The 25,587-nt window shown below is 38.2% G+C and overlaps 1 protein-coding gene across 1 annotated transcript in view; it reads right to left on the bottom strand.

Moving 5' to 3' along the window:
* TOX (thymocyte selection associated high mobility group box) overlaps positions 1-24,576 on the bottom strand; it is a 340,045-nt gene extending 315,469 nt beyond the window's left edge. The window contains exon 1 of the mRNA XM_049781969.1: positions 24,405-24,576. Coding sequence (XP_049637926.1) covers positions 24,405-24,506 — 102 coding nt within the window. The 5' untranslated portion in view covers positions 24,507-24,576. The remainder of the gene's footprint in view (positions 1-24,404) is intronic.
* Positions 24,577-25,587: the final 1,011 nt, after the last annotated feature.

The following is a 25,587-nucleotide window of genomic DNA, read 5'->3' as shown; positions in this document are numbered from 1 at the left end:
TTGCCTTATGTGCAGCCAACCCAGGACAGACCCAGGTTCAATTCCCGGCATCTCATATGGTTCCCTGAGCCTGCCTGGAGCGATTTCTGAGCCCTGAGCCAGGAGTAACCCCTGAGCACTGCCGGGTGTGACCCAAAAACAAAAGAGAGAGAGAGAGAGAGAGAGAGAGAGAGAGAGAGAGAGAGAGAGAGAGAGAGAGAGAGAGAGAGAGAGAGAGAGAGAGAGAGAGAGAGAGATGTCTGTGAAATGCATTTATATTTGCTCTTTCTTTAGCACATTTATCTTGTCACATGATTGAAAAATAGTTCACTTCCACACTATGAGCCTACCTCAATTTCCTTTTGTAGGAAATTGAGCTCCAAATATCACACTCCTCCACCCCCAAAGTGTTGTGCTACATTTCAAATGTATGTATAAACACCCTGAAATGATAAGGGGCACTGCCAATTAAAGGGTAATTGCTTGTTATCAAATTACTATAAAATTATAAACTGAATGGTAATGTTTCTTTCACACTTGTATTATCACCTGGTGAAATGGACTAACATGGTTTTGAAAATGACTTTAATTAGTTTAATTTTCTAACACCCATTAGCACTCCTAGTATTAGTGGTTTGAAGTACTTGTGTTGGACCCCTGATATGCAGGAAATTATTAACCTATCTTTTTTTTATACTTTCTAGATTCACTTTTTATTAACCTCAAACCAAAGCAGAAAGTCATAATAAATGGGAAAGTACACACCTCCAATTTTAAAGAGTTCCTCTCGCCTTTCTATGAAATATAGTGGAACTATTTAATGAAATTCAGACTGCTTCATAATATCTAAGTGTCCAAACTCCCTCTCTCTCTCACCATACTCACACACACACACACACACACACACACACACACACACGACACACACTAATTATGAGTTTATGATTTAAAAAGTTAAGTCAATCACAGAGATCTTGGGGTCATGTGCTAATGGGTGACAGACTTGGCATGGCCCAGGAACCAAGTTTAAACTCCAGAAACTTGAGTACCCCAGCAACTCTGGACTATAGTGGCTCCATGTCTTTGGTCTATAGTATGGAAACAACCAGCCTAGTTGGTCATGTTTCTCCAGGGGTGGAAGAGCCTCAAATAAAACAATGAGTTCAGTCTAAAAACCCACAAGAGATCATTTGATTCTGCTTCACAGAAACTAAGAATATAATGCCTTGAAGTATACTGCCTGGTAAAATAAAATGTTGTCAATACTTCCTGAAGCCACTGTAGAACTCATGCAACTGGTGTGACTGGTGAGTACACTAGTTTCTCAGTGACAGGCCTCCCTTTCTCCTGTGACCAATAGTGAATCTTTGACCAATCCAGAGGCATTTTGGATTGATATTTCTATCTGGCATCTCTAGGGACTTAGAGTAGAAGTTGGTTAAATGTGATGAATTAATCGAAGCAAATGTTTTAAAGAGCTATGGTTACTACATTATCCCAGGTGAACTGCAAATTTATTGTGTCAGCACACTGATAACCAAAGGCGCCTAGCAATTGAAGCTCAGAAGACTTATAGGTATTTTCTAGTTCGGTGTCCCTAAATTCATGCCCTCCTGGGAGAATTCAGACCACTGGACCAAGATAATAACCCTCCCAATATTGCACAAAAGTTCTTACAGCAGTGCTACCTATATCAGCAGCAGTCTGAGGGACTCCTAAGGGAACTAGTTCATAAGCTTAGAAGTGTTGGAATTTACAGACAGAATGATGTCCTCTGGTTGTGTTGATACAGCCAGAGCAGCTAATACCTAACTGAATACTTCTGTTCCAGGCAGTCTGGGTAGTATTTGACATCATTTCTACCAAACCTACAAAGGAAATGGTATTATTGTTTCCATTGTGCAGATGAGAAAACTGAAACCTGGAGAGGCCATTTGCCCAAAGTGTTCCCAGAGGCCTCTTTGAGGCTCCTATAAACAATTCTTTCTTCTCTGGCACATTCTATACCAGAGCTACTGAAAATATCTAGACCATTCAAATACTTCAACTATTACTATCAGCTTCCGCTATGGGTTTGAAGAACTGTATAGGTTGGTAGAGAAAGGCTCCCAGTGCTTTCATGAGGGATGAAGAATAACCTAATCAAGAAGTCCAAAAACATAATAAATATTGTTTTGTAAACATACGGTTTTGATATTTTGCTCCCAAATGTCTTATAAATAGGATACTTTTGTTACAGCTTATATATTGGTTGTCAAACTACTTTAATTCATTGTTTAGGTTTAATTTTGTTATTATTTTAAATTCCTTTATGATCGGCCTCTGAATTTTGAACAACGTGTAAAATTTATCTTTGCCTTAACTGAAATAAATTACTTAAGGCTCTGCGTGGTTGGAGAAACACGAAGGGCAACATGTCCTATTAAGTAACCACAAATACAATTGATCTTATTGCAGTTAAAAAAAGTGTCAGAGCATCAATGAGAATAACCAAAGAAAAAGAAAGCCACTAGAATATCCCAAAGTGTGACCTATGGTTTTCTAAGAGATCACTGGCAGCCAGTTTAACCAATACACAGGCTAAATTAGGAAGAGTAAGGTGATTGTGGAGAATTCTTTCTTCAATTTATAAACTCTTATTTACTAATTTTATTGACCTGGTAATGCCTTGGAGTATCATGTTGGTAATTCTAGGAATATTCACTTGTACCTGTGAACCTAAAATGCCAAGTGACTGCTTGAACATCTAGTACTAAATGTGTTTTCTCTTTTATGTGATTCTCTTTAGATTTCTTATTTTTCAAGTATAAACTCTTTTTTTTCTCCAAACCTAAAACTCCTTGAAGACAGAAATTGGGCCTCCTTGAATCATATTATATTTGTGAAAGACAGACCATGCTGATAGAAAGCAGACCCATTTTGAAAGCCTGTACACTCTCCACTTAAAATAAGGCCTTTCAAGTAGTCTGAAACAGCAATGATAGGATTTGTTACAGCAATGGAAGAATCCTAGTAATGATGATATTAAACCTGGGGGTGGAATAGGAAACTGTTTTAGTTCAAGATGCCTCAATACAGTTGTTTGGCTTGCTCTTTCAGGCAGAGCTGAATCCCTTCATTCTGCCCATCTCCCTGAAATTTTAGCTACCCATCCTCCTATCATATCCTCCATGAATTCTGATGCTCAAGCCCTTGTCCAATCTTATGAGCCATTATTCGCCTTACCTGTATAATGGCACACTGGAGAAATATTTTTATTTGACACTTTAATAAACTCAAGTTGCCATTTAGCTCACACCATTGAAATATACCTCAACTATTTAAGTGATATTTTCTGTTAAAATGTTGAGATGGAATTAGTTAAAATCATGCTCAGTTTTGCTCTAAGTTCAGTTTTGATTCTGGGAAACCTACTTTTCTGTGCTTTTTAGTTATTAAACAGATTGAGTATGATGGATGCCAGAGTATTTTTTTCTAGTGGTATGTGTTATGATAAATAACCTCAGGGAGGTTTCTATTTTTTTAATTTAGCTTTCTGAATAGAGATGACCCTTTGGTTATTTTTGGTTTCAGGACTTCATGATAGAACGTTTACTGGTTAACAAATCATTGAACACCCTATTCTCTCTGGAATGGAATAAATGTGTGAAATGATGAGTCCCTTGTTTTAAAATAATAGAAAGATGGAAAGTAACTTGTCACAAATTATATGGTTAGTTCTACAAGTAGCATTTAAATTTGGATTTCTGACCCTACCTTCTTTCTACTACACTAAACCATGAATTAGATCATTTTATGAAGTCATTTTGTTGTTTTTTACTAATCTGAAATATATAAGAAACTACTTGGAAGATAAGCACTTAGTCATATACTATCAAGTAAATTAATACTTATGCTATAAAAACATACAGATAAATTTAAGAAATAGATTTGCAATCATTTATTAATATGTCTGAACATATGATAGTAAAGACTTGTATGGACACATACCATAGGGCATTAACACTTAGCTTAAACCTGTCTAATTTTTCAAAAAGTTAGGAATCATTCTATGTTGGCATTTGAAAGCAGGAAACACATAAAGTGACTATATTTGTATTGTTCCTATATATACAAAATTAAATGCCATAACTTCATAAGAGATGGCTAAAACATAATCATTCTAATATAAGTGCAGTTTGGTATGGTAATAAAAAATAAAAATTTCATTAGAGAGGATAATAGAAAATACCATATGGTTCTCAGGTCATCTAAATCTCTTTTTGGAAGATCCTCAAAGACCCTAGGAGCTGAATTTTTACAGACACTACTTCTTTTTTTAATGTAAAAGAAAGGTTCTTGATTTTGTTATTAAATATAAATGTGTTCCATATTTGAATATATAGGATTCCAGTTTCCATTTAAAGATCTGGATTACAGTGATATCTCTCTCTCTCTTTCTCTCTTTCTCTCACCCCCCACACCAATAAAAAAGCAATTATGGATAAAAGAGCTTTTGAATGAATTACTTTAAGTATAAAATCTAAAACAGCTCTTTTGGGGAACAAGGAACTCTTAAGATGGGGTGGAATAATTTTCAGGTTGCCACACAGAGAAACACACATCATATTTATTGGGTAGTTTTCTTTTTTCCCCCTTATACAAAAATCACAAAAAATATATAACATTCTAAAACATACATGCCTAATTCTGCCAGCTATTATAATGAAATTCTTTGAATTATTATAAATGCTGGAACATTAAAAATTCATCAGCAAGGAGAAAGAGGTGCTTTCTATTTGTGGTATTCTGAATTTAAACACAATCTACTAAGAATGGCTGATTGTCCTGAGGAAGCTCCGCTGACAGCCATCAGCAGGCCTGTGCAAATGATGTATGGAAAAGGTAATAAGAGCTTCAGGAGTATATTTCAACCCATATAATAAAGTAATTGTGAAAGTGTAATTGCAGTCTGGTTCCATACCATATTAGAATAAGGAATGAGATGGTAAGAAAATATGAGATTCACAGAATTATTTTGTAAGCAATTTCTACAGTGACTGTCTCCTGGGATCTGAAGTATTTGTCAGGAAAATGTAATTGTAAAATGCACAGTGGTGTTTACTTTTGAAGTTTAATATGATGAAGGTGAAAAAGATGAACACTGATTATTTTGCCATTTAATAGATACCCTAAAATAATGAACAATTTCAAATAGAAAAATGGATCCAGTGATATAGTTTTTTAAGGAATTGTTCAAAACCTTCATTATTTATTTATACATTAAATTTTAATGATTTAAATATTTGCACATGAAGGATTTCAAGTTAAGTTTTAGAGAAATAGTACAGTTGCTACTGCACTTGCCTTGTATGCAGCCACCCCCAGTTCAATCAATATATGGATTGCCCATATGGTTTTGCCCACCATCACCAGTAGAGATACCTGGCCACAGAATTAGATGTCCTGAGCAATTCCATTTATATATATTTATAAACCATCATCATCACATCATCACAATCATTATAATCTAGAAAGCCATTTCTTCAGCTGCCTTATGAACAATCAATACTGGTTTATGACCAAGTTATCAAATGCCATAGGTTCATTGCTCTATTTCTAGAACTTAGAAGGGGCAAGGAAATCTCAGTCTACACAGAGTCATATTTTCTAGGCCTAGAAAAAATACTCCCTAGAAAACCACTTGGGACTTGCTCTTCAAGCCTCTTATTCTCCTTTGAACATATGTCACTTGCTTGTCCCAAGATTCTTTGCTGCTCATTTCTACTATGAAGAAGCCTGTGGTCTCTTGAATACATCCTCCCTTTCCACTTCCTCTCCCATCTTTCTATCTGAGTTTCACTGTATAAAAAAATCTCTTGCTTCACAAGAAAAAAGAAAAGACATATAAAACAAGAAGGCAAACACATAAGAACCCAAGGATGTGCAGAGCTTAATATTAACAGCCTCTAGGTCAAATGTTTAAAGTGTCATTTGATTTCAGGTCATCTATCTTCTATTTATAGGATCATTTATATCTTATGTATGATTATTTTTAATAACAGCTTATTCTTCCTGTTTTTCTATTTCTGCCATTTGTAATCATTTGTAAAATATTTGATGAATAAATTAACTAATATTTATAAATGTCATTGCTGCTGGATACTAAGTATTGTAAGTAACAAGGTTTCAAATCCATAGAGAAACAAGCTATAAAGTTCTCTTTTCATTGGTTTTTATTGGGTTTTGGCCACACCCAGTGGATCTCAGGACGTTCTCTTAGCTCTGAGCTCAGGGATCACTCCTGGTGGGGTCATAAGACCTTATGAGGTGCCAGGGATTGAACCTGGGTTGGCCACGTACAAGGCAAAAGCCCTACCAGTATTATCACTCTAGTTCCATCTTTTTCATTACTTTTGTTCCTCTTATATGATAATTGATAAATTTATGTAAGTAAACTCTAGGCCTATACAGTGTTCATCTCATGGACCTGCCATTTCAGGTGCAATTTCAAAATATGGTAAGTATAAAATTCTTGATTTGGGTAAAAAAATCTAAAATGCTTATCTGCCTAAATGAAGTTTCTAGAAGAAAACATTTTTATATTAATGAAAATGCCCATTATTTATACCTTTCTGAATATTTACAAGGAATTCATTTCAAGAACAGAATAAGGCTTCCATGAAGTAAGAGGTAAAAAAATCAGATCAACCTTGAATTAAGGGTTTGCTTTGGATTAATAGTAAAAGGGGATTTGTTCAGTAACATTTTATACATACCTAACATCTATTCAGACTAAACAAATTTTCAAGACGATTCAGTCTTGAAGGACCTAGATCTTAGCATTTGCTTTGTCTTTTCCCACTAAACTCCGAGTGATCTTTATAATTCTTTCATAATTCTTCAGCATTCATTCTTCTTGAATATTTTTTATAATCTTTTCAGCTTAATATTATTTCTTGGATTTTTTAAATAGTCTTTTCAGTTTTATAATCCTTTTACTTTATAAAATAATGCTTTATAATATTTTATATGCTTTCCACACCAATGCCTATCAATATAATATAAGCCTTGAACATTATTTTTTTGATAAAATGTTTATTTTGACCAAAGTGGCTTATATATCTTTCACAGTAATATTTTAGGTACGTACTAACAATGTGTCAGGGGCATTCCCATCACCAAAATTGTCCTCCCTCAACTCCTGTTCCCATCTTGCATACCATATCCCCCACCCTTAACCCCCGGGCTGCTAGTATAAGTGGTCCCAATGTGTCTAGCTTACTACTTAGTGATCATACAACTGTTCGGTCTTGATACCCTCCACTCTTTCCCCTTCTATTTGAGAGGCAGTACTAGATAGTTGAACATTATTTTTTATCATTAGTTTTTACCAGAACCTAGGGATTTTTTTCTCTTGGAAATACACCTTGGGATTTTGAATTTCTCCCTCTTTGCTATTCCAACTTATAGTAAAATATCATCAGACTAGTAGCACCAGTACCTATTGAGAACTCTCTAAATATTCTTCCTTTTTTTTTTTTAACTTATCAAAACTGTGTGGGCAAAGGGCGAAGAGAGCGAAGGGTCCATTGCTCTTGCATGTGTCTGACTGCACTTTCATGCAGTTTCATCCCCAATACTGAGTATCTCTGCCAGGAATGACTCCTAAGCAAAGAGTCTAAAGTAAACTCAGATCTCTGCTAGGTATGGCCCCAGAGCAAAATAAAACTCTTATCAAAAATGGACAATGAGGGTAATGCAGGGGAAGAACTAAAGCGAACAAAATGTCCTACACTCCGAGGAAGAGATAATGACCCAACAAAACGAACTTCTGCAAAGTCTCCAATCTATTCTTAATAAATCAAAATACTATTATGATATTTTGTCTTTCTTCAATTCATGCCTGTAGAAGCAAAGAGTAAAGCAAAGCAATAAGTAAGGAATCATTTGTCTTCCTGAACTATAGCAATGACTCAACTGTAAGTGATTTAAAGTATCATATTTACATGGAAACTGACAGGGATGTATTATGAAATATAAAATGTACAGTTTTTAAAAGAGGAAAGGTTCATCTTTATAGGACAGTGAAGATTGAACAGACACTTTAGGATTTCTCTGAGGTGTAAATGTACTGGTACTTCAGTTGAAAATATGAGGATACTGCCTCATGTGTACTTCTTGATTGTGAGATGTTTTCAAATCAAGGGAAGTTTTTGATTTGAACACTTTATAATAGTTCACAATTTTTACTATAATCGTGCATGTGTTAATCATTGAGTAACGAATTTCCAGAAAATAATTACTAGGAGCTGCTCCCTTTAACTTGGAATGTTAACTTAGCAGATGCATTTATAAGACTATCCAGAAAACAGTATTAATGGCTGATAATTTTACTGGCAACTAAATAAGAAAAGTCAGAGAGATGACAAGAGTTGTGTTTTCAGTTATATTTAAGCATCATTCAACTTTTGGGATTGGAAGTCTGAAAATTCTAAATATGAAATTCAAAGTCATAAAAAATAATCAATACTGAATTGTTCATTTTATCAAGTCATGTGCCCAGGTAGTCATTCCTTATTAAGACCGCAATTTATGTTACTTAAAATAAACCACTAGAATTCATCTCAATTTCTTCCAAAATATTTCTTTCTGATAGCAACAGTCACCTGTGTTTTTGAAACACAGCCTGATACTTTCTGGACTCTCATCCATTCCTCAGCACTTCATGCCTATTTTTCTGTGTTCTTATCCAGTGAGATCCTTGTCACTTTTATCCTTACCTTCTCACTACCACAATTTTAACCAGACACTTTACAGAGCCTATGACATACCTCTACCTATTTCCTCTTGTTAAACTTTCTGCAATCTTTTATTAGTGTAAAACTTTACTCCTGGGGCTGGAGAGATAGCACAGCGGTAAGGCATTTGCCTTAGATGCAGAAGGATGGTGGTTTGAATCCCGGCATCCCATATGGTCCCCAGAACCTGTCAGAAGCAATTTCTGAGCATAGAGTTAGGAGTAACCTCTGATCGCAGATGGGTGTGACCCAAAAACAAACAAACAAAAAAGACAAAAAACAAACTTTAGTCCTGAAAAATGTTGGTACTTCTGTATATCTCAGAACATCAGATTTCTGGGATTAAATGTGATTTCATTTTTGTTTTGTGAAAGAACAGGGGCCATAGAAAATATTTAATTTTAATGATGATATCTAAATTAAGAAATATGCTTCAGTATTCAACACTTTGCTATTGTGTTCTGCCTTAATACCAATAGCCAGATAGTAGAGATTGCTTCTTTTTAAAGTTAACTCAAGGCATTTAAAAAAAAGCAAGAAGTCTAAAAATGAAGTTTTAAAACATAGGGGCAATTTCCCCCCCTTCATCACTGCCTAATTTTAAGGCCAACTGAAATGCCATGCCATCTCCTCCAGGAAGCAACTTGATTTCCCCCAATTCAATTCATTTGTTTTCCTTCTGGAGGACTTCAGAACTGTGACTAACCATTTCATATAACATCCATGACACTGTAGCTACATTCTGGTTCCTTGTAATTCTCTCTTGTTTAGCAAATGAAGAAAGAGGCCCTGGTGTATTTAATTCTGTGCCTTTTCAAGTCTCCTTTACATTAACCATAAGGTTTTACATAGAGTTGATGTTCAGTAAATGTTTTTATTTTCTAAAAAATGAATTATATTAGCAAAACCTACAGCTTCTTTTCAAATGTATTCTAAGTAAGAAAGGGGTTGGGGAGGAGTGCTTAAGCTAAAATATTCTCAATTCATCCTGAGCAAATATTTGTATGGGGACTACATTAGAGCTACCTGAAAATAAGAAGTTATAATGGAATCAGTGACACAGCCCTCAGTGAGGAAACAGAAATAGGAACAAACTACTTTGGTACTTTTACTGAAATGGTCTCTGCTTGATGAAGTTCATTACCAGAATATCATCTTTAAAAGTGAAATGCATTCAGCTGAACACTTTTTTCATTTGGTAAATAGATTTTTTTTCCCTTGCCTGAGCTTTGAGTATGAAGTACAACATAGTCTTCCGTAACATTAGAAAAATGTCACTCTAGACAGAAAGCTAATTTCTTAAATAAAATAGAATTTTTTTCTTCTTTAGCATTTTAAACATACGGTTGTACTTTGTAGAGCAATCACTCTGTACTGCAAACCATCAAGGATTTAATCATCAGCCTCCAATGTGAAGCATTCTAAGATGTGTTGAGATAATATATAAGCGTCCAGAACAAAGTTAAGTCCCATAGGGTAGCCCCTAAGGCTATAAAATCACCGTCTATTGAACAGTACTCTACTTATTACTATGGTTCCACTTAAAACCAACTCTGGCACTAATCTTTTTCTCACCTATTTAAAATGACATTGAAGAGTAAGTATGTGCTAAATTTACAGCCCAAGTGCTAGCTTTTCACATTACATCAAATGAAAAATTATATATAACAGATCCATTTGAATGTTTTGTATTTGTTATTACACAAGTAAGTTCTTCATCAGAGATTTATTCACCATACCCAAAAAGACATTGCAAAGTTCTGTCTGTCCCCTTTTGAAAATACCATATGAATTTTATGGGTATAGACATTTTAATGTGATAAGTGGGATATTACCATCTGGGCAAAAAAAAAAAAAGTGATAGCAGAAATGAATCTTTGACCTTTTGGCTTTCCGTTGAGTTTTTGTTCTAAGAAATGAACATTCATCTATTTATTAGTGTCATTTTACAAAAAGTCCTGATTCTGCTGCTTTTAATCTGAATTCAGATATAATCTTATAAACCTTCTAGCTTTCAGAAAGATGTCCTCTTTTAACCACCTCATGAATGCCCCTCCTTCCTCAACCTTTTCTAAGGATTACAAGTTATAGAAAGCCAATTGACCTCAGTTAAATTTTTCTGCTGGCTTACATTTTTTTTTCTTTTCAAAGAACCCTTTAGGGACATTTTTTATTTTAAAAAAAAAAAAGAAAGATAAATACACTTTATACAGAAATTGCCATGAGAAAAATATGTTCTGGCAGGCTTTTCCCAACTTGTAAATGCAAAGAATTTACATCATCCAAGTCTAAGTGAGAAGAGTAAAAAGAAAGAAATCTCCAAATGGAATTCTGTTCCACTTTCAAACTTCCAGGCTAGGGGAACACAAGTGTTTCACTTCAGAAATGAATAAGGAATGACTTCAGTACACACACACACCTTTCTCTTTTTGGAAGAAATTGCACATAAAAGAGCATTTTTTGCCACGGCTGACCTGCAGAGATATGGAGCTAAGCAGAGTCATGAATTCACTTACTCTGATATGCACATATGATACGCAATTAAAATCTCCATTCACATTCCTGCCGGGTTGTCAATCACGAGGAAAGCCTTTTTGACAACATTCAGTGAAGCGTACCAACTAACCGCTCAACAGGAACTTAAACAGTAACAGCTTTTGTTACTAGCAAGAACGATTTTTTTTTTTACCAAGACTGGGTTCAGTATCTAAGAAATCATTATGTTCTGAATTTTAGAGCCTTTTTATTAAAAATAAAAATGTGTCTAATATATTTGGTCTAGCAAGCTCTGTGATGTAATAGCTATAAAATAGAAGATAACTATATTGAAAAATCTAATCTTTCAATTGGAGGCACCTCTTAACTTTTTCCAGTTAGAACAATGAGCAATCATTTTATAAAGCAATCTGAAGAGGAAAGTTAACATTTCTAATCCATTCCCAAGATCTGTACTAGAATTTTAAACTTTTAGGATAGATTGGGACTCTAATCTCACTTGAAAAGTGACTGATCAGTTTATAAGCCAATGAGAGAGTGAATTTTTAAAAATCACATGAAGACTATTTAGCATGTCAGAAATACTGCATGCATCCAACCTCTCAATTTATGGAGCTCTATAGAAAATATTATGCACATAAATTTTTTCCAGATGAACCCAGAAGGTACTGTGCTCATAAGTTAGTTTCTGTTGAACATCTAATCAAAGACTGTGCCCTTCATAATAGCACATTAGTGTGCTTTAAGACCATAAATCCATAAAAACAGAACCCAGTAAAATTGAATAGAGGATGCTTGTTAATCGGCTGCTGTGTCTGTTTTGAGCAACTAACCTTGGATTACAAATTTGAAACAAGTTAATACTATCAGATATTGAAATATTTGTCTTCTTACTTCTCCTGCTCTGTAACAGAGAGAGCAGATGCATCCTGACCATTAGCAGTCAAGACAAATTGCCTTGCTAATGAACGTTACACACTGAAAGTGCCATAACTGATTAAACTACAATTTCCCACTCCCAGATAGAGAGTGAGTTGGGGACTCCAGCAGTGGGCAGCTCTGATATTCTGCCAACAGGCCTTCAGGGCACAGTGTGATATTTAGAAAAACACTAAATTCCATATGAACATATTTTAAAAGCCTGTGTGTCTACAACAGGTTCTGAAAGAACATTAGATAAAACAGCTTAGGTTGTAGCTGATGAGGCATGAAAAATGGATGTGTTTTAACTATTAGAAACCTTGCAAAGAAATGTTAAGGCATATTCTCTAGAGTGGTTTTCTCACTCCCTCTCCCTCTCTGTCTCTCTCTCCCCTTCTCTCCCTCTCCCTCTCTCTTCCTTTTCTTTCCCCACCCCCCAAAACATTTGCGTGTACTTTGCATTTCACATAAAATCTTTCTTTTGTCAGTTCCTTTGTTGGTGCAAAATTGGAAGCAGTTCAAATTCAAAGTACTCCTATTCATTTACTGACCAATGTCATTCTAGTTCACATCAGCCAGCGAGCTAAGCTCTAAAAAACATAAAAGACTTGCTTCGCCACTGACGAATAATGTGTACATTTTTACAGAGCTTAAACCTTAATGCTTTCCCTGAAACTAACAATACAGTATATCTTATCATTCCTTTTTCACAAGCAGGCAGCTGCTGAAACGCTTGCCACTTCAAAATATCAATTGCTTGCCAGAGTTTTCCTCAACACACCCTGTCAAACTCATGTATATTGTGCAATGAAAATGGTGCAGGGCTGAAAGCTGGAAATTGTGTCAAATTCTGCTGTAAGGGTATGATGTGCAAAGAACAATGTATGACAACCGTAGAGACTACAAACAATGGCACTGGAGCCAGGGACTTCATAGATCACAACTGTGCCTGTACATATTTTATTGTAGGCATTATATATTTAAAGCATGACAAATGTACCATTGTACATTATGTGCTGCAGAACAGAAGCTCCTCCTTTCAGTTTGCCTTTTGCATTTCTCTTGATGATGGAAACATAGTTGAGTTTCATTTTTTCCTTCTGAAGACATTTAGGGTTCTCAACACATAAAGGAAAAAGACGTCTTACACACGTAAGGCTATCAAAAGAAGTAGCAGAAAACAGAAGAATACGTTACAAGATGAGAAAATCAGGTCTTGTCCTCTTAACATTTTGGCCCTTCTCTCTGAGGACACAAAAGCAAAGATTATCTTAAGCATTAACCAAGGGTATCAAGAAAACTACACTACCACTATGCCTATAAATTGTCCTCTACCTAATTTTAATGCAGATAAGTGCTGGCATATTGATTTGTACAATTTTCTAGCAAAATGGAAATCCCACGTGAATATGTTCTTTGTGTGCAGAAAATATGGTTTAGGAAGCTTTTACTATTATTGCTTTCCTATGCCAAAAGAACAATTAAGCAAATAGTATTTCACTTTGGTATCAGGTCTATAAACTAACCTGGTTCCTGTCTGTTTAGATTTCAAATACCCTTTCACATTTCCCGACTCACTGTTTAATTGATTCTGGTTATTGAAAAGTTGTTTTTCTTCCAAATGTCTCCTTAAATAACATGTAAGATCTGAAAACATTCTTGCTTTGGAACACCTACTTAATTATAAAGGGCTTCACGACTATAACAACCCTATAATAATTCAGTCAATGACTGTGGAAAATGGAAACATGTTTATGAGAGAAGATTGCTATGAATATATATTTATCTCCTCTGTAACCCAGCTCAGGTTACAAAATCTTTATCACACAAGTAGCTTGGAGTGGAATTAACTGACTCGAGACTAGGGAAAATGAACATATATGCTTTTAAGGTGTTAATAAATATTTTGGAAAGAAGAGATGGTTTAGGTGCTTAGGGGTGATGACCTTTGGTGTGTTTATTAGTGGGACAATGATACATTATTAACACAGAGCAGCTGTACCTGAACTGCTGCCATGAAAATAATAGCCTTTTATAGCCATCAGGGGAGTGAGGTAGGAGGCCTTTATTAACCACTAGACATGATTAGCACATTATGTGAACTTTAATAGGCAAATTATCTCTTATTGAAATATAATGTTGGTTATAACTAATTGTAAACATGATTTTTTAAAACTTCCCACTGAAAAACTCAATGTTTTACTACTAGTAAGCTCATTATTGGCTGGTAATCACAAAAACACATCCTATTGTGGGATATGTTTAGAAAAACTGAACCTCCAAAGGCAGCCAGTATCACCCAGGGTTGGCTTTAAAATTATTCGGCCTCGCAAGTTCAGAGCTATTAGCATACGTTCAAACTTTCTCTAATTAAGTAAAACTGTTCGTGAACTAGAAAAGCTGCTTGGGGATTTTTCTTCCTCTTTATTTCTTTAAGCAGTTCTTAAAAGATTAGCTTTGCAGTAAAATTTTTTGAGTTACCTTGAAAAATAACAGCATAATTTATTTCAAAAAGCTTAATTTTGGGAGAGAAAAGATTATCCCATTAGCCTTAGTAACTGAACATAGCACGAAGAGTCCATTATGAACAGTCTTTTATGCCCTGGCAGAAAGTCATTAACATAAAATAAATCATTAGCTTTGATATTAAGCTTCTACTATCTGCAGGTTTCTATGATTAATGTTCATGACTGCATCTGCCAAATGATAAAATATACTTTTTGTTGAAAGGTTACCCTGCTTCTTTATTATTAACATTTCTCTTTATCCAATTGTTACTGGCATTTTAGGCAGAAGCATATTGGCATCAGGATGGGGAACGGTTCTTGATAATAATAGTCTGGACACACCAGCACGTATAACACTCATATTTTAAATTCACCATTTAATTGAGTTAAAAGACATAAGGAAATCAGATGGCACACTGCTGTGCATTCCATGTAATTGGACTATCTTTAGAACCAGTTGGTCCATTCATTAAATAATCTTGCATGTTCTATCTCTCCTCCTAAAACCCCTATGTCAGGTGACACTATAGGGCAGTGAGCAGGTTTCCCTAAAGTCAAGGACAGCAAGAGGGCCTTTCTCTCTGTAGCAGTTACTCTAAACTTTTATCTTACCTTCTTACACTGCAAAACAGGCAACAGTTCCCTTCAGTAACATCTCTCATTAGGTGCCCTGCCTCTCAATGCTAAGAAGGAAAAAGAGGTTCCCTGGGGTGCTTCTCAATGTCTAAGGGAGGGAAATTATAAACCTTACCTACACAGACTTCATTTTCCCAAATTCACCTTTGACCCTCTAGAAAGGTTATCCCTTTTACTCTCTACCTGAAAGAATCACAAGTCTATATCTATTTCACTAGGGTAACAGAAATAGAAGAAATAGGCTGAGAAAACAGTATGATTCTAAGCTCTACCATTGTTTGAAATTTTTAAGATATTTCACCACAGGACTTCATAATAATCTACCTCTGTTGACTTCTTAATTCTCATAAGGTTTCTTGGATAAAAGTGTTAGTGGTTTGCTGTTTTATTTTATTTTTTTCCCTTTCCTCTAGTGGATACATAGAAGATTGGGACAAGGGTGGATTAAGGGTTTTAGTGTTAGAACTTTTACCAGATAGAGAACACAGTCAGGCGCCAAAAAAAAAAAAAAAGAAAGAAAGAAAAGAAAAGAAGAGGGCTGGGGGCAAGGAAATCATATGGGGGCAAGGAAATCATATGCATTTATTGTTATATTTATTTTGCCTAGGGAGGAAGTCAACACAGAATTAAAGTCTTTTGGGTTTCATCTCAAATCCTCTACAAAAGGTAGTCTTTTCTTCAAAAGATCAATGGGTTTTTCAAAAAGGTATCAGTTTTATTAGCCTATAATATGCCAATTAAGTTCCTGCATTGTGAAAAGCATTCTTTCCTGGGAAATATAGTTAAATTGCTTTTAAAGGTGTGGTAATAAGATTTTCTGTCACTTAAGAGGTCTCATGCATTTATGACCAGAAATATATGAAGAAGCACAAGAAACACAGCACACACATTCACACACACATACAAAAATATACATACAAGTTTTTCTAAGAAAATCCTAAGTAGAGGCTAAGAGAAATTTTAGCAGAGTTAAATTGTCATAATTATAAATTGGAGACAAGTCTACATAGTAATGCAAAACACATTATAGTTTCTTGGCTAATAGCAAAGTTTTCCAACCAACTATGCTTTTGGCTTAATCAGAAGTCCTTTTCAAGATAGGTATATAAACATATAACTTAGGAACAAAATGGGGCCAGCGAGGTGGCGCTAGAGGTAAGGTGTCTGCCTTGCAAGCATTAGCCAAGGAAGGGCCACAGTTGGATCCCCCGGAGTCCCATATGGTCCCCCAAGCCAAGGGCAATTTCTGAGCACTTAGCCAGGAGTAACCCCTGAGCATCAAAGGGTGTGGCCTGAAAAAAATAAATAAATAACTTAGGAACAAAAAATAGTAATTAGTCAAAATAAAATCATTTAAACTGCAAGGTAAAAACATGTACAATCAGAAAAAGTATTAAAAGTGACACTGGTTTTATGTCCGTTAGTATTAGAAATAAGATTAGTGATTCTTTTTGTAAGAAAATGAAAACAGACAGCTTTTAAAAGTTAACTTCACAATTCTTTGTTGTGTTTTGTTTTAGGCTACACCCAACAATGCTCAGGACTTCCTCCTGGCTCTGTGCTCAGGGAACTATATGGGATGCTAAAGATAGAATCAGATCAAGAAGGCAAACACTCTCCTTCTATATATCACTCTGGCCCAACTTCACAATTCTCAACCAACAAACATAAATGTACTGTGGACCAAAGTAAACACTTGGTGTAGAGTGATAGAACAGTAGGTAAGATGCTGCCTTGCACTCAGAATTTTAGGGTTTGATCTTCAGCACCCAAGATGGTTCTCTGAACATGCCAGGAGCACAGCCAAGTATAAGTTCTGAGTGTGAACTGAGTGTGAACTGAGTGTGAACCCCCACTCATCCCCCAACACATAAAAAAGATTATTGGTAAAATATTGGTACCTCCTGTTGAGAAAAAGCAGGGAACTCTTTCTGATGATTTTTTGTCTGGTATAGTCTGTTGTACCATCAACATCCAGATTCACTAGGGCCAACGTAAACTGGGCCATGTTGCTCTCTCTTTTAGTGGACAGTCCAGTGAACACAATTCACTCTACTTCTGGTCCTTAGCAACTTTAACAATTACAGAGCCTGGAACAGCTCCTGAGTTCTGCTAGGTGTCACCACACCCTCCCACCATCCCCAAACTTCCTCCCCTCAAAAATAAATAAATCACTAATAGCAAAGTGGAAATAAGCGAAGGAAACAAAGCATTTATGTAATTTCTAAACATAGATATTCTTGGTGGAATAATATTTTAAACTATGATCTACTACAAGCCTATTTTCTTCAAAACCATAAATTTTAGATGCTTGGACTTGCTTGCTTCCAGGATGGTTCATCGTAAACAGTTATTACTAAAATTAAAAGTCATCACTAATAACACTTAACTCACAGTGATTATGCTTAATTTTATTAAGGTTGAATATAAATATTCTACCCATTGATTATAGAAACCCTGAGATACACATTCAAAGAGCCAAAATGCAAAATGACAAATTATATAAATTTTATTTGTTGAAGTTACCATTGTCCCAAGTCTATGAAGAATATATAAGAATGCAAAGTAATGTAGTTAATTAACCTAAGTTACTGTATGCCAACTATAGGTCATAATATTATACTTTCATGCTATTTCAAAGTCTACATAAAGATTTCTACTGGTAAATAAATGTTCAAATTTAATTCTAAATTCCACATGCACTATGCATAATAGGGATGAATGTTGAGAGCTCAGAAATTTCTCAGGATTATTTTGCTATTGGCATCATGTGTTTTCTTAGTCTGATACTATATATTACCAAATGACTGTATGACTGTATGCCATCCTTTCAGATGAAGAATGGAGGGGAAAGGTTAGAAGTTTAAGTCTGGATTTTTTTTTTCTTTTTGTTTTTTGGGTCACACCCAGCTACGCTCAGGGGTTACTCCTGGCTCTACACTCAGAAATCGCTCCTGGCAGGCTCGGGGGACCATAAGGGATGCTGGGATTTGAACCACCGTCCTTCTGCATGCAAGGCAAACGCCTTACCTTCATGCTATCTCTCCGTCCCCAAGTCTTGATTTTAAAAGACGAATTTAGACTTATGACTGGGCGATTCTACTTAACCAGAAAATTAGGTCAAGTTTGAGGGAAGACCCACATGGCACAACAAATACTGGGAGAGTGAGACAGTTCAGACAAGAAAGAATTTTCCAGAATCAATTAACATAGGAGGAGAAACCTAGGGCAGAGGTTATTCCAGGATTGGGGGTTACTTTTGGAAGGGGAGATGGAGGAAGGAAGGAAGGAAGGAAGGAAGGAAGGAAGGAAGGAAGGAAGGAAGGAAGGAAGGAAGGAAGGAAGGAAGGAAGGAGGGAGGGAGGGAGGGAGGGAGGGAGGGAGGGAGGGAGGGAAGGGAGGGAGAAGGAAGGAAGGAAGGAAGGAAGGAAGGAAGGAAGGAAGGAAGGAAGGAAGGAAGGAAGGAAGGAAGGAAGGAAAGAAGGAAGGAAGGAAGGAAGGAAGGAAGGAGGGAGGAAGGAGGGAGGGAGGGAAGGAGGGAGGGAGGGAAGGAAGGAAGGAAGGAAGGAAGGAAGGAAGGAAGGAAGGAAGGAAGGAGGGAGGGAGGGAAGGAAGGAGGGAAGGAAGGAAGGAAGGAAGGAAGGAAGGAAGGAAGTAAGGATGGAAGGAGGGAAGGAAGGAAGGAAGGAAGGAAGGAAGGAAGGAAGGAAGGAAGGAAGGAAGGAAGGAAGGAAGGAAGGAAGGAAGGAAGGAAGGAAGGAAGGAAGGTAAGGTATCAGATACTCAGACAAATCTGCTACCACCAGCAGGTCTCATTCAGGAAAGGATGGATCACAGTAGTTGAGAAATATCCCCAGGGTCTTTTAAACTTCTTTGTTTCCTAACAAAATATATGGAAAAACACTAGTTTAAACAATCCTTCATAAAAATAATAAGATTTGAGGCCAGAGATATAGCACAGTGGTAAGGCATTTGCATTGCAAGCAGTCGACCCAGGACGGTTGATGGTTCGAATCTGAGCCTTCCATTTGGTCCCCAGGACCTGTCAGGAGAGATTTCTGAGCACAGAACCAGAGTAACCCCTGAGCACTCCCAAGTATGACCAAAAAACAAAACAAAACAAGATTTTGTTCCAATTCTCTATTGTATAGGCTATCCATGGAACACCTCCCCCCCCCCTCTCTCTCACACACACACACACACACACACACACACACACACACACACACACACAGAGTAAATGAGCACCAAAACATTCTCATATACCAAAAAAAATCCATATTAAGACCCAGCTTTGGTGCCAACAAAGCCATAGTAAACTTGAAACTTTCCCTACTTCCTCTAGGTTAAAGTGTTTTTTTTTCCTTCCTGTAGAGTCAAATACTTTTTTAAAAGTCTATAATAAATTAGATAATATTTAAATATCAGTTAATTTATCATGATTTGGTCATTTTAAATATATATGTTGAACAATGAGAATAAACAACAGTGTAAAGGCTTTTTAAACATAATATCAAATCTTTCCAAATTTTATATCTATAGTTTTTTTTATAGAGATTCTAAAATTTGGACTTGTGATACCAAAATGTTTCACACATTGAAGATATCTGGTATCTAATTTAATAATCAGATATCTAATTTGGGAATTTGATATCTAATTTAGTAGTTTTCTTAGATATACATTTTAATACTCCCAGGAGTGATTCAATTACACTGCTAATTGTCCAAAGTATCAACTATGAATTTCTGAAGTCCTAGAAGTTGAGCAGGTAGATAAGAGAACTAATCAAGCATGGTTCTCTAAATTGCGTATACACCCCTCTCCTCCACTTATCCACTCCTTTATCTTAGATTTATTAAACCCAGAAAACTAATTCCATATCTATGTGCTTCAAACCCTAGACTTAAAATGTGGTGAGTTTTGTCACAGTAAATTATGACAAATAATACTCTCTGAATGGGCAAATAAGCCAAAGGAGATTTTTGCAGATAACACAATGAAGCTGATTTCCCCATAAGTTATCCAATGTTGAATGTTAACCCTGGCATTTTGAGGAAGAATTTATCACAAATGAATCCATCTTCCTATGTTTACACAAAGACTTGAGACTGTTCTTTCTCATTTCAATGACAAAAGCCCAATAATCTAAATGTCCATTATTCTTTACCTTGTACATAACTAATGTTAACACAGTTTGTATTTTGGACTTCCCAGTTTCTAAATGAAGCGAAGAAAGATTCAGGACCTGATTCTACAAAAGCAACCACGGAAAACAGTTAAGACCATTATTTCCTCTCCCACTGCTGGCAGAGGTCAGCATCCCTGTCATTAGCCATGTCATAACATAATTGTATTACTACTCCTTATGTGGGCAGATACTGAGCAATAACTGAACAGATCACATCATTGTAAAAAGAAAAAGTGCCGCATCTTTGTCCCATCTGAGCCTAAAATCAGTGAAAACAATCTTTAGAATTGACACTAAACTAAGAAACTGAAAGGAGCTGCTATTATTCTGTACATATTCAAACTGGTGTTCTGACATCTTCCACAAGCACAAAAAACAGGACTATATTTTACTACTGAAATCTAATTGCGAGCTCCTTAATTCAATTTCTCTTGGTAGCATGGAGTTCAATGAATGGAGACAGTTTTACTTAAAATAGTAACGAGATAAAAGCATCTCGCAATGTACCCATCTCACAATGTCTGAAATAAAACCAAGTTTTTAAGTTCCATCGGTAAACACCCTTCCAGCCTCCATGTTTCTGTAGTCTCTGAGTTACATTTCTCTTTCAAAGGCTGACCTACATACAGCAAATACCATCCATTCTGCCTGTTTGTATGAGATGTCTCTAACAATTGCCATAACTAACATCATTCACATTGTTCCCCCTTCTCTCCATCAATAGGCCATGTGGAAATGGAGGCCAGTTTGCATAGTGATGTGTTCATAACATAATGCAATCTTACAATAGAGCCATCCTAGATTAAATGTTTTCCCCAATTTCCTCAAATGAAGTATCTTAGCTGAAAAATGTAAGTAGTGTTTGGGCAATCTGGCTAGCAGCAGTGCTGGCAAGTGTCAACAGAGTAAAATAGCCACGTTTTAGTTTAGAAAAGCTTCAAGAAGAGTTTATTCATTTCTTCCAAGAGGGTCTCTTCTGACATTGAAAAAAATGTTATTGAATAATATTGAAAGCACAGAAAGATACTGAATTTAGGACACCAACTTTATCTAGTAAAGTGCTGACAGATTTAAAATACAGATAATTTGTAATTTATGATGTTATCATCCTATAAAAGCAAATAATCTGACTAAGTGAATGTTTCTTGTCAGGAAATGCATATTCATTATATCCCTAAAAGAGACAAGGTTTTCTTTGCTGTCTTCTTTCTTTGGGGAAATCCTGACCCAACTTGTTTTCCACGAAACATAGGCATACGTTTCTGATTTCACCTCTTCCAAAACTTCTGCTCATCTTCCCTATCCTTGCACATAATCTTGTGTGATTGTAAAACTGAACTTTAGTTGACTATATTCTAAGCAAATAGTTGAGTGGGACAGAAATTTTGTTCCAGTGGGAATCATGACTGAGTGGGATAAAAAAAGAGAATCTGGGTTCTTTGGGGAGCAGAACAAACCTACTCCGTACATTCAACAGAATCAAGATTCAGTGACAAATATATTTGATACGCTGCACCACAGAAACTGGCAGGAAGGAATTCCTTCCAGCAAGAAATTTTCCCATGAAGCAGATTCCTCCTCTTCCAAGTACATCTTATGACTTTGCATCTTTAAAAATCCATTATTCCCCGTATAAGTTAAATAGAGGACTTGCAACTAGTCTATAGAAAAAGTGGCTAATTTGCATTTAAAAAGAACAGTTTGCTCCACATACACAGGGTGACTTAAAAGGAACTTCAATGACCTAGCCCAGAAATTCTGAAGACTTTCTAAATTAATTTATTCAATTCACAGCATTATCCACTAAAATTATTTAAGGCACTTAATTGGAAAATGATTTAATATATTGAAGCAATTCTTGATTTTCCAAAGCATTTAACTTTTAAATTAAATCTGACCCCACTATCACGAGAATGATGACTTTGAAATGTGTATCCAAGTCATTACCTTCTTTTTGGAGCCTAAAATCACTGATAAATTTAATAAGATAAGTCCTGTCTCACTGTCAGAACATCTGACATTTGGTTCTGGCTACTGTTGGGATGCGTTCTTAACTTTCCAAGCTAAGACGGAAATTTTCCACTTAAAAATAGTATTTATGATATCAGCAAAACAAAACGTACCAACATAAAACTCTTGTTTCTAAAGGCACAGATTGTTTTAGAATAAAAGAACCATGTTCCCACCAGTAATGAGACTTGCGCATACAAACTTGTCTTGCTGAAGTTCCCCGGGGCCTTCCAACTTACCCCCCAGCTTAAAAAAAAAAAAAAAAAAAAAAAGGACGCCCTGTTGAATGAAAACCTTTCAGCTTTGCAGGAAACTAGGTTTCCCTGCATCCAAACTTGTCTAAACATCAGGATTTCCCTTTATTGGATATCTACATTGTAGATAATAAGCAGAGCTTCTGCAACAGACGGCATCACTTAACTCAGCTAACTCAGCTCTGCCTGTTAAAGTGTGTGTGTGTGTGTGTGTGTGTGTGTGTGTGTGTGTGTGTGTGTGTGTGTGCCCGATTGATCAAGGCTTAGAGTTGGGACTTGGGGGCGCGGCGGGATGCCCGGGAATGGGGTGGGGGTGTGCAAATCAGGCAGTGCACTAAATCCCACTGTATCAAGCTAAAGGGGGGGGGGGCAGGAGGTGGTTTGTTGCTGAATTGCCACCACGCACACATTTGGAGTTTCCAGCGATATGCACTGTGGACTTCGGAGATGTTGGGGCCTAAGGGGAGCTCCTGGCCTTCGGGACTGCTTAAACTTACCAGCCAGGCTCACTGAGAAGCAGAAGCCGGGCTTAATTTTAAACCACCCCAAACTGCAGTGGCAAATCCAGAAGCCCGAGACTGGGTCGGTTCAGTCCTTGCAAGTGCGGTTCGGAAGCCTGTCCCCCTTGCAAGTCCCTTCTGGGGAACCCAGAGTTCGAGGAAGCCCGGAGAATCACTCCCTATGCGATCTCGGACCTTTTGGAGAAACCAAGGGACCCCTTTCAATCAATAACCCAGACTGGAGTCCCCATCCAGGGCCAATTCTTTTGCAAACTCAACCTCACTCCTCCTTTTCCCCAGGCCCTGGCTTCTAGGGCACCCCCGGATATGGGTCCCATCAGCCAGGCTTGGGATCCGACCCGGTGCCAAGCGCAGGAGCTTAAGACGTGAACGCGCCTCGCTCGCTCTCTTGCTGGCTCGGCTGCAAACAAATTTGCCATCCATGCCCAGCGCATCTCCCCAAAGCCGGGAGCTGCTTCTCCTCCAGACCCACAACCCGGGCAACCCGCGGTACCCAAGCACCAAACACAGGTTCAGAAAAACAAAAGAGTTCTGGGGGCTGGACGGGGGCGGTCCCGACACCCCAGCTCCTAGCTCGCTCCCCTTGGCAACTCCTCTAGAACTGGGAAGAAACATTGCCTCCAGCGCCCCTAAACGTACTCCACGATGGCTCAGAATAAGCCCAGAGAAGGTAAAACTGCAAAAATATAAATTCTCTGAACTCTCAGCCTCCTTTGCAAACCCCCCAGACACACACACACACACACACACACACACACACACACACACACACACACACACACACACACACACACACACAGTATTGCATGAGTTTTTCTCTCCTTGCACTCTTAATTTTTTCTTCTCCAAACGCCCCCCGGCAAACCTAAGCAGGGTTCCCTAGATGCTACCAGCAGCAAGAAGGGAAAAAGATCCAAGCAAACCGTATCACTTGCTGCCCCGTCGCCTAGAAAGGCCACTTAGACCCCCGGGATGTGCCAGCCGGGCGCCCTGGAGCAAACCTAACCTCGGGACCTCCCGGGGCCCGGCACCTCCCCCCTTCTCCCGGGGACCCCCACAGCCAGAACCCCGTGGAAACAAAAGCCGAGCGAGCGAGCGAGCGAACATTCACCTTGTTGCAATAGTAGGGGTCCAGGCAGGGAGAAGGTCCCAGACAGGGAGCGTCTTGCGCTGCAGCCGGTTGAGCTGGAGGTGGGTAAAATCTTACGTCCATGGCACTCACATCCAGCAACTCCTTTTGTTGTTGTTGTTGTTTCTTTTTGTTTTGTTTTCAATTAAAAAAAAAGTATTCAGCCAAACAAGTTTTTTTTTTTTTTTTTTAAGACGGACCCCAAAAGAAAAGAAAGAGAGAGATAGGTGTCTGTCTTGGACTCAGGAGTTACAAAACAACAAAAAAAAGCAACCTCTTCCTTCCCTCACATCCGTGGGTGGTTTGTTGAAGAAGAGAAGAAGAAGAAGAAGAAGAAAAAGAAAGAAGAAAAATAAAGAGGGGGGAAAGCGCTCAACTCTCGCTCCCCCCAAGCCGTGGCGCGCACCCCCTCTTCGCAGCCTCTGCTAGCTGCAGCCGCCACCGCCGGGCAGGTAACTTCAAGAGCGCATTGTGCCTCCTCCCGCCCGGCCCCCCATCCCCGCCTCCCGCGCGCCCCTTGGCCAGCCCGGCTCGGGCTCTGCGCTCGGGGTGCCGGTAGGTCCCGCGCCCACGTTGCCACCGAGACGTCTCCTCCAAGTTGCTCTGCGGATTTGGAGTTTGATTTCCAAGCTCCCCCGGCCGGCTGGGAGACGAAGCGGGGACGGATGTAGTGGAGAGGGTGGGCAGGTATGGGGGGCAAGGAAGGAAGGGGCCGGAGTCTGGAGTAGTGAAGGGTGCGCGCGGCAACGGGGTTGTTCCCAGCCCGGCGGCTGCAGTTTTCGGGACCGGGAACCCACCCAAAAGGGAGTGGACTAGAGGAGGAGACCCCCTTCAGGCAACCCCCCCTAAAGGGAGCCTTCGATCGCCTGGCCGGAGCTGCCCTCCTTCGGGGACGCGCGTGGCACACAAAGGGGCCGCTGAACCCCAGCCGCTGGCACCGCCAGGCGCGCCACGGGGAGCGCACGGCCAGGGGGCGCTGTAGCGAACCCCCGGACTCCGGGCCCGCCCCGGACACACCCCTCGGCCACCGCCGCCGCCTCCGAGGGGACCCCACCCCGCTCCGGTCTCTGCATCCCCCTCCCCACTCACCAAGGTTCCCTATCCCTGATCCAGGGGGACCGTGCCAAGCTGCGCCCACCACGCCTGCAAGCTGGATACCTGCAGG

The sequence above is a fragment of the Suncus etruscus genome, chromosome 10 (genome assembly GCF_024139225.1).
Source record: "Suncus etruscus isolate mSunEtr1 chromosome 10, mSunEtr1.pri.cur, whole genome shotgun sequence".
Classification (NCBI taxonomy): Eukaryota; Metazoa; Chordata; class Mammalia; order Eulipotyphla; family Soricidae; genus Suncus; species Suncus etruscus.
This window is presented reverse-complemented; position numbering and strand designations above follow the sequence as displayed.